Raw genomic sequence first — 13,136 nt, 5'->3', positions numbered from 1 at the left:
AACAATTTCTGACACGAAAAGCAAAATCCATAAAAGAAACACTGATAAACCGAACTTCGAAACAAAAACCTTATGTTTCAAAAGATACAGCCGAGAATGAAACGATGAGCCACAGACTGGGAGAGAGGCACGTGCCTAGGAAAGGTCTGGCAGCCAGACGAAGAGGGAGGGCTCCAAACCCAATGATGGGAAAACAGAGAATTCAGTTTGAAAAATGGGCACAAGATTTGAACACGTAATTTAGCAAAGAGGACAACACCAACGGCAAATGAGCACATGAAAGAGGCTCCACGTCACCAGTCTCCAGGGAGCTGCCAGTTACAACTGCAGGGAGATGTTAGGCGCCCTGGGAAGAGGCGAGACGAGAAGACCGGCCCCACCAAGTGCAGGAGCGCACGTGGAGAAAGCGGAGCTCGCACACACGCCGGTGGGGACTCGAGACGGGACAACCGCCATGGAAAGCAGTTTGGCGGTTCCTTAGAAAGTTAAACATGCACCTACCAGATAGCACAGCCATTCCATTTCTAGGTATTTAACCAAAAGAAACGAAAGCATGTGTCCACACAAGGCCTTGTGTATGGATTACACAGCAGCTGTGTTTTCGAGAGTCTCGAACTGGAAACAGTAAATGTGTGCACCAGCAGATGAACAGACAGAACAAACTGTGGTGCATCCATGCAATGGACCGCTCGCTACTCGGCAGAAAAAGAAATGAACTATTCATACAACGACATGGATGGAGGTCAAGATAATTCCGCCGAGCGGTGAATACATCCCTTTTCATGATTGTAGTAGCAGTTTCACGGAGAATATATGTATCAAAACATCAATTTGTACACATTTTATACATGAAGGTTGCTGTGTATCAATTGTACCTCAATAAAATTGTTTAAAACAAACCCCAAAATATAACTATGCCAAATCAAACATAAAGAAATAGAGATCGATGGTAAAAAAATCAGTTCTAAAAAGGCTTCCACACTGTCCCTGTATTTCCTGTTTTCACCATGGAGAGAGAAAGGGGAATCTATCTTGACATCCTGTCTCATGCCCTGGAGTACACCTTCACCCTCGCCAGCTGTCTCAGAGCACACGCTTTTGTTTTGTTTTTAAATCCTCACCCGAGGATATTTCCACTGGTTTTAGAGAGAGCGGGAGATGGAGAGAGAGAGACGTAGAGGTGAGAGAGAACATGGATCAGTTGCCTCCCATATGCGCCCTGACTGCCCCACATGGGGTCAAACCTGCCATCTTTCGGTGTGTGCGATGATGGTCCAACCAACCGAGCCACCAGCCAGGGCTCAAAATACGTGCTTCTGGTTGTGGGGGGTGGGGACAGACCAACTCAAAACCATCAATTCCCACAAGGAAAGCGAGCTAATGTGCCAGCCCTGCTGAGGCACAAAGATTTAAATATTCATCTTATGAAGGACAGTACATTACCGTATCATGGAACACAGTATGCTTTATGAAACATAACTTGTTCCTAAATAGATAAATTTGAAACCTGTATTCTAATAATAATAATTAACAGAAAATGAGCAGTGAGCACCTCGATTAGCATTTGCTATCTCATTTCATCCACACAATGATTAAGCAAATTTATAGATAAAGCTTTCAGGGTAAATAGCTGGTCTAAAATAACACACAGCAATTATTTAATTGCAGAGTTCCAACCTGGCTGATTTGAAAGCTCATGCTCTTAACAGCTGCACTTGAATGTTCTGGCTGATAGGTTTGTAGAGTGCCTAGTAATTATCTTTATGTCTCTTTTCTGAAAAGCTAGGATTTCACGTATGGACGTTAGTCAGAAAGAGCAGGAATAAAAAACACTAGGCATTCCAACTATTAAAAAAAACACATTAAAACATGGCCCAGAATGGCCACTGATTAATTCCCTTCTAAACCATATTGTATTGTAAAGATTATGAATATAAATCTAAAATCTTATAATCCAATTTCCAAATAAAGTTCTGTTTGCTTCTTAATTTTCCAATTCTTTTATCCACGCACAAAGTGAACTTCTCTCAGTTTTAGTTTTTATGTTCGTGTGACCTTTATCAAAGATCTAAATTTGTCCTGGCTGGTGTGGCTCAGTGGACTGAGTGCCCACCTGCGAATCAATGGGTCCCTGGTTTGATTCCCAGTCTAGGGCACATGCCTGGGTTGCTGGGCCAGGTCCCCAGTGGGGGACACATGAGAGGCAACCACACACTGATGTTTTCCTCCCTTCCCCTCTCTAATAATAAACAAATAAGATATTTGAAAAAATAATACATAAAAAATCTAAATTAACGATTTAAATTACTCTAACCCTGAAAGCTCTTCTGAAAAATCATCCATCAAAATGAGATCATTTTTGGCCAAAGAATAATGTTAGGTCCAGGCTTATTAGTGCTGAAGAATGTTATCAACTTGGAGTCCATTTAAGTACATTCACAGATGTGTTATTAAGAAAACTACTATTTGATATATTTTTTAAAGATTTTATTTATTTTTAGAGAGGGAAGGGAGGGAGATAGAGAGAGAGAGAAACATCAATGTGCGGTTGCTGGGGGTTATGGCCTGCAACCCAGGCATGTACCCTGGCTGGGAATTGAACCTGCGACATTTTGGTTCGCAGCCTGCGCTCAATCCACTGAGCTACGCCACCCAGGGCTTGATATTTTTCTTTAATGCAAACATTCTTGACAGGCTTACGGATATAGGATAACGTGTGCTGATCACTAAATTCAATTTAACCCCCTCCCCTCAGACCGGCTTTTGTAACATCTGCTCCCAGGGCAGGTACAAGGCCACGACCAAAAGCAGGTGTCACTCTGCTCACCGGAAACGGTGTTTGTCATGTTTATGATGTGAAGCCGCAGCATCTTACATGTTAACTTTTGTTTTGCTCTGTACATATCGCTGGCACTTTATTATTATTTTAAGAATATCTTCAGCAAAAGCACAGGCGTACCTTGGAGATATTGCAGGTTTGGTTCCAGACCACCATGATAAAGTGAGTATCATGATAAAGTGAGTTGACTGAATGTTTTGGTTTCCCAGTGCCTATAAAAGTTATGTTTACACTTCCAAGTATGCAACAGCATTATGTCTAAAAAACCTGATATACATACCTTAATTAAAAAATACTTTATTGCTAAAAAATGCTAACCATCACCTCAGCCTTCAGTGAGTCGTAACCTTTTGCGGTGGGGTTGCCCCAAACCTTCATTTTATTAAAAACGCATCATCACCTGTGAAGCACGGCACTGCAGTGAAGCACAGCACGACAATGTGCGCCTGCAAAGGACTTGTTGTTTCAACACAGACTCACACGTAACATTTGGATTTCTTACTTATAACCCCAGGCTGCTTAGAAAACTCAAAACCATTAAACCAGAGTGACATATTACAGTCTCATACTCTAAATATACTTCTAACTCTGTTCTGTCTATAATGCCGTCTGTAAATCTGGCTTGGGGAATTCTGCAATGGCCTTAGGCCAAAAACAACAGAGTTCTACCCTAAGCTTGAAAAGAGTTGTACCTGCTTTATGACTGAGACATCAGTGGAAAGGAATTCAAGACTCCTTAAACTAATTCTGCATAAAAGTTGTAATACTTTAACATTGATTACTGTTCAAGCGATTTAACGGATGCTTGCAAGTAAAATGACACTCGTCAATACAGGGCAGATTCTATGCAGTCACAACGAAATGTAGCTTTGTGTCAGACCTGAGACGTACAGACGTACCCAGTGTGGGAGATTCGAAAGTGAACTATTTAGTCTTATTTTTATCAGCAGTCACATCTATCTCCTAAATTTTAAAATGGCTATCGATTAAGGTCCCCTCACCTTCCTCTGGAGCAGCCAGACCAGGCTGGGAAGCCATCTCCTAGATTTGCCTGGGAGCAGTGAGCTGGGACTCTCTTGCTAACTGCGTGATTCCACCCCAGCCTCCCTGGGCAGCTGGTGGTCGGAGGGAAAGACTTTCATAAAGAATGTTTTTCTGTGATGTAATCCCTTCTAAAACAGAAAATCACTTTATAGAAAGTTCAATTAGGACCAAATACAGCATAAATGGCCTCTGTATAACAATCAGACTTCAAATATAGAAGAGGCTGAATATGTTTTTTACTGGCCTCCTGGGTTCTCTGCCAAACGACTCTTGGCTGTGACAGAAGAATGAGGAGGCTTTTATATTTTGGGGGAAAAAGGGAACATAACTGTGGGGGCTCTAGAAGGGTATAGATGCCACCTGGCACTTTGCAGGAATTTTGGAAAATGAATGAAGCTCTTTCATAATCACAGCTCTATGGGTAGGGTCTCCGTACACACTGTGGGAATGTTGTAATACATTCCCGTGTAAACCCAAGCCCTGCCAATAAGGTTTTGTTTAGAGGTGCAAGGTTGAACCTAGATTTATGTCCAGGAAAAAAATCTATTTTGGAGGTAAGAGGACAAAAAAAGACAAGCTTTTTATTTCTATTTTTACTTAAACAGAAAGAACACACCAATCACAGCTATTTAGAACAAAGACCAAACCCTTTTCAGCCCACCGAGCGTGAGTTAAGAAAGAAGACTAAAGGAAGAAAAGCAGTAAGCTGCTCCATCAGCCCAAGAAGTCTAACAGGCGGCTGTCGTTAAGCAAGAGCTATGGAACTAATGCAGTAAATCCCGACATATTACAGAAGCAAAACATAAACAAACCAAACCAAAAACTTCTTCACGAATAAAATGAGGTTTCATTTTAATTTTTAAGAATCTGTTAGAGCAGTTGCTTTTTTTCAAAGGACCGAAACAATTTGGACCCCAGCTGCTATTTATTTTCTCCAACAATAGACTGTTTAAAGATCCGCCACTGCTGGTGAGGCTATTCGTTTCACCCAAGCTGCACCAGCTTAAGCCTCAGAAGATAACTGTATTGCCTCTGAGCCGTTTGCACAGACTGAATCCAACACTTGTGCCCGATTCTGAATGGTATCTTATATCAAAATGCTCCCTTAATTATAGCTCTTGCTTCTCAAGCTGCTCTTTCAACTTGTCAGAGGCGGCCTAAAGTAACTAAAATTGGATTCCTGCAGAAAATGTATATTTTAGGAAAACATGTGCACCAAGCACCTAAGCATCTGTTAACATTAAAACCAGAAGGCAGTGCGTTATAGCATACATAAGAGCAGACTGTAAAATGTAGTGATTTACAACATTCACTTTGAAATATTATGGCAATCTTTTAAAGCAATATGCCACGATGGCACAACCATTTCCTCTGTTCCACAAATATTTATCGAGCATCTACGTGCTAGGTGCTATGCTGAATGCGGAGGATATGGAGATGAAAAAAACAGACACATGAAGCTCTGTAGATCTGCATGCTTTCTAAGGCTGAAAAGCAAAGTGAAGACAAGGTCTCCCTCTGATTTTTCCATTAAAGGCAGCCACCCCTCCCTAAGCCCTTCCCCAGGTACGAGGGGCCGAGGCAGGGTTTTGTGCAGGTCTGAGGTGCTACTGCTGGGGTCCCGCTCCCCGGGGCCCCAGGACACAGGCAGCAGAGCCGCAGGAGAGTCTGTCTAACGCACACCGCTACACTGCCACAGTTTCATAAACTCTGACTGCTGTTTGCATTACTGCTCCTCCTGGAAAATGCTTTCTGAGTTTTACGAGGGGGCACCATGAACAAAGTTCTTCCTGGTTCAGCCCACGCAGAGAGTGAAACTCGGCCAGTTCTGAGCTGAAGACTCCTCCTAGGGTGAGGAGTCGCAGAGAACCGGGGGAAGGAAGTGGGAAAAACAACGTGCACCGGGAACAAGGGTCAGGACCCAGCTCAAACTTCGCTGCCCCCTTTCTTCTCTTCACTGACCAGACAAGCACAGCGTGAGAAACAGGGGGCATTTCAGCAGGTTAGGGCTGCTGGTGATGGGGGACGGGGTTCAGAGAAACAGAATGGAATGCTTGGGGACAGGAAGAGAATCACCACTGGTGTCCAAGGGGAAGTGTAGGTGGATGTGACAGAAATGAGTCACCGACCAGAGTGACCCATGATATGAGTAACAGATGTTGGCAGAGGAGTCATTAAAAAATGAGGCATCGTTGAGGGCATCCGAGACAGGCGTTCAAATGAAGACAGCCTTGGCCTGCTCCCTGGGTTTGGGGAACGGGACCTGCGCTGACCGAATACACAGACAGGGAAACCGACACGAACCCCACAGCACCGGAGCACTCGCAATGCCGTGAGAACTGCGATGCTGCACATCGGCCCTGGTTATCACCCATTTACTCGTGCTCCAGGCAGGGAAGCTCTGGTCCTCACGGAGGGAATGGCTTGACTAAGGCCACACCTTTATGCTCAGTGGCATGACAGGCAGGCTCGGGCACAGAACCTTAACACTATGTGACTACACATGTGTCAAAGGTGTAAACGTATGACTTTTGTCCAAAACCACAGGGTTGTCATGCAAAGCAAGACGGAAGCAAGCAGGGAAAGGACAGTAAGACAGACTGCACCCCCACGTCACGAGGGCACTGCCTTGTGCACTCTGGAGAAACGAAACCACCGGAAACTACTTGCACACGTCACGGAGCTGCAAGGGAATACAACCAAGCCACAGTCCTCAGTGCAAAGCTACCCCGAAGCACATTTAACTAGATAGAAATGTCAGTCCTTTTCAGTCTTAAGCAACATAAATTAGTGTCACTTTAAATTTAAGAGCACATAGAATTAAGAGGTTTAGGTATTATTTTTATCACAATTGTAATTTTAGAGTAATCCAAGAAAGCCTACCCAGGCACGAGTGGAGGGACACACCCACTCCGTCCTGGCGCAGGGAGGGAGGAAAGACGGAGAGACCCAGCTTTCCGCAGGAACCCCCACCCCCGCCCCCAGCTGGTCACTCAGGAAGTCCCCCATTCTCTAAGCCTCCTGGAGAGGCAAAGAGAAAGTTATCTTTGTTGTAAAAAACCTTCAACAAAGGAGCTTCATATAAACACACATGACATATTACCATGCTACTTAATATAAAGAGCTAGGGTAATTTTGGAAAAATGCAGTAAAGCACTCCATAAACCTAATGAGCTTTAGGATGCACATCAATGTAACCTCTAAACTATAATTTTAAACTATAAAAACTTCTTGGACACTCAGACTCAGCAACACTCGGCAGGGGCCTCTGCTTCCTTCGGCACGCTCGAGTCTCATCTTCTTTGGCCGTTTCCCCTCCTTGTGGGGGATCCTCTTCCTACTGCTCAGACAGCCGTGAGGTCTCCAGACCTCATCTCAAGACAGACGGGAAAACACCCTTACCTAGCCAGGTGTACAAGTTTATGACACCGGGAAGGAGCTATCCCCCTGTGCACCCCAGCCCCCCACCTTGTATTTTTTTAAATTAGACCTTGTCTTTTAGAGCAGTTTTGGGCTTACAGCCACACCCCGTGGAGAATACAGTTAACACCCCACCCCCTTTATATTTTAACGGGCATCAAATACTGAAACAACTGCAGAATTCTTATTCTGCAGTCTAGCAAATGCATGGTGGTCTTCACGGGGTCCCTGACCTTGCAGATACTACATCCTGAACTGGGGTATATGGGTGTATACACTTGTGGGAAGCAGGCCACATCAGGCTGTCAAGAGGATGGCATTCAAACACAGTGAAGGTCACTAAGCTAAAGAACGAAGTTCCAGGTCGACGTCAGGTACAGGGACTAAAGGAACTATGTTGGGGACAGAAAGGCTTCAGTGTCCCTAAAATCACACCCCATAGATGACTGCCACTCTAAGGAGCAATGCGTATACCCAGGCCTCTAACTTCAACAGGGCTACAGAAATACTCTGGTTAAATAAATGACAACCAATGAAACCATTCTCAAAACATACGACATACCTTTAAGGCTTCTATAACAAGGTCCCTAGCTTCAAGCTCTCCTTCAAGAATGCTGAATAGTGTTAGGAGTTCGGGCTTGCTGAGTTTTTCCAGATTCATCCTGAAAGCCTAAAACAGAGACAAAAATCACACAATCTCCAAACACAGAGTTAATCTGATATTATTAAAGAAAAATAAGAGACAGACAAGAGCAACAATTACAGTTTAAATGCTTTGAGAAAATAAAATTCCCTTTACTGGTTTCATTGCTACTCACAAAAATCAATTTTTATCATTTTTTCTTTCAGGCATATTTACAAATAACTTAGTCACTAGTTTTTTTCACTAGAAATTGTGTTACAATGAATAGTATTTCACCAGAAATTGTTAGACCACAGAAAGATTTCCCACCTTCAGATAACCAGACTTGAAACCTGGTGTCCCTTTGAAACTGGGTGAAATGAAATTTGAGCAAAGATAATGGTCCGCAGGAGTATGGGAGAAATTTTTCTTTTAAATTGTCTACTTTCACATAGAACATCTATCACAATATTTATATTCCATGTAGAAAAATAAGACTTAGATGCAACCATGTAAAAAAGTAATTTTAAATAACTTCTTAAAAATATATTGTTTTAAACATCTTAATTGGCCAGGCGACTAAGTGCATTTCACTTCAGTTCACACTTGTATAAAGCCATGCATCTTCTGAAATATGTTAAATGGCACAAGCTCTTATCTTTTCCACAAGACTAACTTCTCAGGCACCACACACAGATACAAATCAGAAGGCTATTTTAGGGTCTTCTGACCAGCATTTATGGTAAAACACACTTTATAGCTCCCAAAGCAGAGCAAGGACTCGTTTCCCTCTCCTACTTCTTACTTCCGAAACGCCAGTCTCACACAGTTTCCTGCAGAGCAGAGAGAAGTCACACCAGGGCCCGCCTGGTCACACGCCCTGGACTCGCACGCGCACACTCGACGTCAGGAGGCACGCAACGCCTCACCGAGATTCCCTCCGGAGCTCCCGCCTTCGGGTGACGGGAAACATGGAGAAAACCCTTACTTTGCTGTGTCGTTAGACTGTGTCCCGGCTGTGCTGGGCAAATCACTTGCAACATGGTAAAACACGTTCAACGTAACTTTAGCTTTCAAGTGCTAACTTTCTAACCAGTGAGTCCTAAGACTAGTCAGTGATTCTCACATCGGAGTGAGGGAGACATCCCAGAGCAGTGATTTTTTAGCATAAGAACAACAACAAAAAAAACCAACCAACAACAAACCCAATAAAGCGTAACGTAATGTAAGATGGAATGCTGGGCATGCCCGTGGCTTTGCAGAGAGATGCCAGGGCTGCACCTTCCCAGTTGTGTAACTGGGGCCCGTTTCCCGGTTGCAGGGCTCTTATCTGTGAAAGGGGGGTGATGATCTCCAGCTCCCATGGTTACTGTGGAAACCGCCTTAATACGGTAAATGCAAAACTCACCGCCAAGTTCCTGACACAGGCCGAACAGTCAGTGGCTTATTAGTAACTACTATCATCTCTCGTTTTCCAAAGGAATTCAAAGACAGGTATTACCAAAATTGGGGGCAGCCAAGATCAGTGACCTCAGAAATAACTTCAGCTGCCCTTTGTTAAAAAAAAAACAACAACAACAGAAGAGGGTGATAGCACCCCTCTAGAGGGGTGAAGGTCTGCCAGCTGAGTCACCTGCTTTATTGGATGGAACCCTCCCCAAATCTTCCCGATGGTTTCACGTTTTTCTCTCTCTCAGACAGATGATGAGGCAGAGGACACACCCAGTCATTTTATTCCAGTTCTGGAATAACGGAATTATCACCCCCCCCCCCCCCCCCCGCAGTGTCAAACAGGCTAACGGACACTGCTGAGGGGACCCCAGGAACACCAACTGCACTGGAGTCACCTGGCTGTACAGGCACCAGGGTAGGGACGTGGGAACAGAGGTACAGCTGATAGTGTTTCTGCATATTACTTTTTCCTCTTCAACACCCTTACAGTCCGTGAATAGTCTCACTGCGCGATCCAGACCTGTGGCTCCCGGAGGCAGTGGGCTGTCAGCGGGACACAGACCCGGAGCGAGCAGTGCAGAGCCTTAGTCCCAGCTCTGCCCCTGGCCAGCCGCATGGCGCGGAGGGGAAGAGATGACCCAGTTGCTCTGGCACTGGGCCCTCACTGGTAGAATTAGATAGACTGGCCTGAGTAAAATAATGTAAATAAAAACATTTATGGAGTGAAAAGTTAAAAAAAAATTAGACTAGATAATCTCTAAAGTCCTTCTTGGTTCCATTCTAAGCTTCTATGGGTGAAAATCAAGAACGATTTGTTAGAGAATTCAATTAAATAAGAGATAAACACAGCTGTAATAGAAGTAAGTACTACAATAATTAGTAATACTACAACAAACTGTTTCATTCTCACATCTGTAAACCTATTTTTGCTCGCCCTTGTATATAAAGAACTAAAACAGACTGTACCTAATCCAAGGTTTTCATCTATTGTGATAAATACACCTCCTTACAAAAGAATAAAAGTGAAACAATCTTCAGCATCACTTCAATTACAAAGCAGTCTGGCCTAGGCAGGAAAAAAAGTCTATTCTTGGTCAAGGGCATAAAGAACAATAACCCTGTTATCTCTACATCTGTAAATCACGCCTGCACACAGATTGTCGTACCCGGACCACTCCGCTAACGTGCACCAGCCCGCTCAGCTTGGTGTCTGCACGAGGTGGAAGCAGGGCAAGGTGACACAGGAGCGGAGCGGCAAGGTCACCGCTGTGCAGTAACCCAAACTCCAATAGAAAGAACTCTTTTTGCATATTCCAGGAACCTTTCTTTCTCAACATTAAAATTGAGCAGTTGTTTGCTTTTTTCCTACAGTTGAATCTACTCTCAATGCAGCAGACAGGGCGATACATGTTTTGTACGAAAGACAGTAAAACTGCATTATGCTGCAGGAGGGCGGGGTAGGGGTGGGGAGAGGATGGGGTGATACTGACCTGATAACTGGCGGTCACACCTTAGTCCTCAAATATAAACTCTTGGAGTTTTCTTCAGGTAAAACTTGGGGAAACTGACGAATGTATTTACGGTGCCGTCAACATGGTGAGAAGGCATCCAACACTGCAAGATAATGAGAAACTTACTGCCTGTGTGGCCACACTAGAAACCGTTTCTAAGTCCCGTGAATGGCACTGTCATTATGAGGCGGCGGCCTGGCAGCTGTAGGGGTTCGAAAAGCAAGGGGGAAAGTGCCGCTTCTTCCGGCTGAAGCCGAGTGACACAGCAAAGACACCAGGGGTTCGGCTGCCCTCTCTCTGCAGTCACAGTTAGGGAAGGTGGGGGCGCTCGGTCTCTTCTGCACATTAAGACGTCACTTCAAGGACCGACCTGTGAACGCCTCTAGCAGAGACTGACGTTCTCCCCCTGAACGGACTGCAGCCCATCTGCTTGAGTCCTCACGACGTACACATGACGGACTCAGAAAAACAAGCTAAGTGTGACCAACTTTTCCCAGGTGCCCAATTTGTGTGAGCAACGTCCTCCTCCCCTCACCTCCTGCCAACCAGCAAACCAACGAACCCACCTGCCACCGCCTGGACTTCGTCTATGAGGCTGATTACGCATCCCAAGCTTCTGCTTTTTCCCATCTATTTTCAGATATTAAATGTTGAATTATATACAAAGTGTTTTTAATGTTGTCCTGACGGTGTACTGGACCCAGCAGACTTAAAAAAAACCCCCCAAAAGATAGGTTTTAAATTTTATTTGATAAAACATGGTTTTTGTCTTGTATTTTCCAGCACCAAGGCCTGAAAGCCTCTCTGAGTTGCCGACACCTGATTGTCAGAAAGGGACAGTGTCAAAGCGGCTCGTGCCTTCCAACCAGGAGTCGGTCACTGAGCCGATGACGAGTGTCCCCACTGAGGAGGGAGTGCGAGTCTGTCGTGCGGTTGGTAACAAGAGCACAGAGCCAGCGCACAGGCAAACCACTGAGTAAGTCCTGCCAAAAACTGCTGCCCGATACATAAATTACGTGGCCCAGGATCTCCAGAAAAAGGCCGTTTCTGACTCCACAGTCACCGTCAGAAACACGACCGCCAGATTTCTGGCGTGCTATACTGCAGTCTGCAGACTCACTCTCTGCTCATGTTCTAAATGAGCTGTTACTTGTCACTGTCATCATCCATTAAGCGGCTCTGAAAGACAAGATCATTTCCACCAGATGCTCAGCTCATTCCCCGTTAGAATCTGAGACCCAACTTTCCCTTTCCTGAGAGTTGAGACACAGATATTTCTGTCTGAGGAATGCCAGTCTATAAATCTGAACTGAAGACCACTTGTGGACAAGCTGTCTGGGTACATTATTATACACCGGGATGGGATGCAGCTAGCCGCAGCTAAATTAAGCGTCATAGTTTTCCCAATGAAAAAATTAATATATATATATATATGAGATAAAAAGACAAAGTTATATATATATGTAATACTCAGAAAATTAGCCTCTTTATGCGCTAAGTGTGAGATCTGTTTTTAAGTTACCTGTCAGTTTCAGACGTGGGCTTACCCAGCACACCATCTGGCCTATGTGCGCGCTGCTCCCCGAGTCCGAGCCAGCAGCCCGGAGGGCTGAGTCTCTCGTACACCCACTTCCTCGTGCCCACAGCTGCCAGAATCACGGGTGTGGAGAAAGCTGCCCCCAGCCCCCGGGACCTCTACACGGCAGTGCCGACACTGCCCTGGGAGTCTGCTGTTGCGCCTGGGCTCTGTTCATTTACTTCGGACCTTGTCCCTTCCCTGGGGGGCCCCCCAGGGGGGCCACTCATTCTGGTTCTGGTTGTGCCTTTTCCTTCTTGAGGGTGTCCCAGCCTTTGCTCTGGAACTCTGAATTAATTATACGGGGTAGCAGGCTTTGTTGCCTTTTTACCACAAAGAGTTTCAGAGGCAGAAAAAGAAACACCCCAAACAGCTTCTATAGCCATGTAAACACTGGGCGGGGCAGGGTGGAGTCCAAGGGCGGTGTTTGTCTGCCCAGTATCTGGGTGTGTGTGTGTGTGTGTGTCTTCACGTGGAACTTCCTAAGTGGAGGACGACATGGGACATGAAAGAGGGAAAATAACATTTTTCAACATGCTTAGATATTTCCTGACATAAAACACCTCAAAAAACCTGCACACATACACGTTAAATCCACTTGGCTAGTACACAACCAAACCAGTTGTTTTACATAGATCACGCCTGCAAAACTGGATAAAAATCGCTTCTTAA

At 44.8% G+C, this 13,136-nt stretch overlaps 1 protein-coding gene across 4 annotated transcripts in view; it reads right to left on the bottom strand.

Moving 5' to 3' along the window:
- The window catches only part of CTTNBP2NL (CTTNBP2 N-terminal like), a 46,342-nt gene that overhangs the window by 22,813 nt on the left and 10,393 nt on the right, over positions 1-13,136 (bottom strand). For 2 of the 4 annotated variants that reach the window (XM_028502665.2, XM_036015288.1), the window contains exons 2-3: positions 10,868-10,991; positions 7,866-7,973 (exon numbers count right to left, since the gene is read on the bottom strand). In XM_028502665.2, coding sequence (XP_028358466.1) covers positions 7,866-7,964 — 99 coding nt within the window. In that variant the 5' untranslated portion in view covers positions 7,965-7,973; positions 10,868-10,991. The remainder of the gene's footprint in view (positions 1-7,865; positions 7,974-10,867; positions 10,992-13,136) is intronic. The other 2 variants (XM_036015290.1, XM_036015289.1) reach the window with 1 other exon arrangement.

This window comes from Phyllostomus discolor, chromosome 14 (genome assembly GCF_004126475.2).
Source record: "Phyllostomus discolor isolate MPI-MPIP mPhyDis1 chromosome 14, mPhyDis1.pri.v3, whole genome shotgun sequence".
NCBI lineage: Eukaryota > Metazoa > Chordata > Mammalia > Chiroptera > Phyllostomidae > Phyllostomus > Phyllostomus discolor.
Note: the sequence above shows the minus strand (reverse complement) of the source record. Positions and strands in the feature narration are given on the sequence as shown.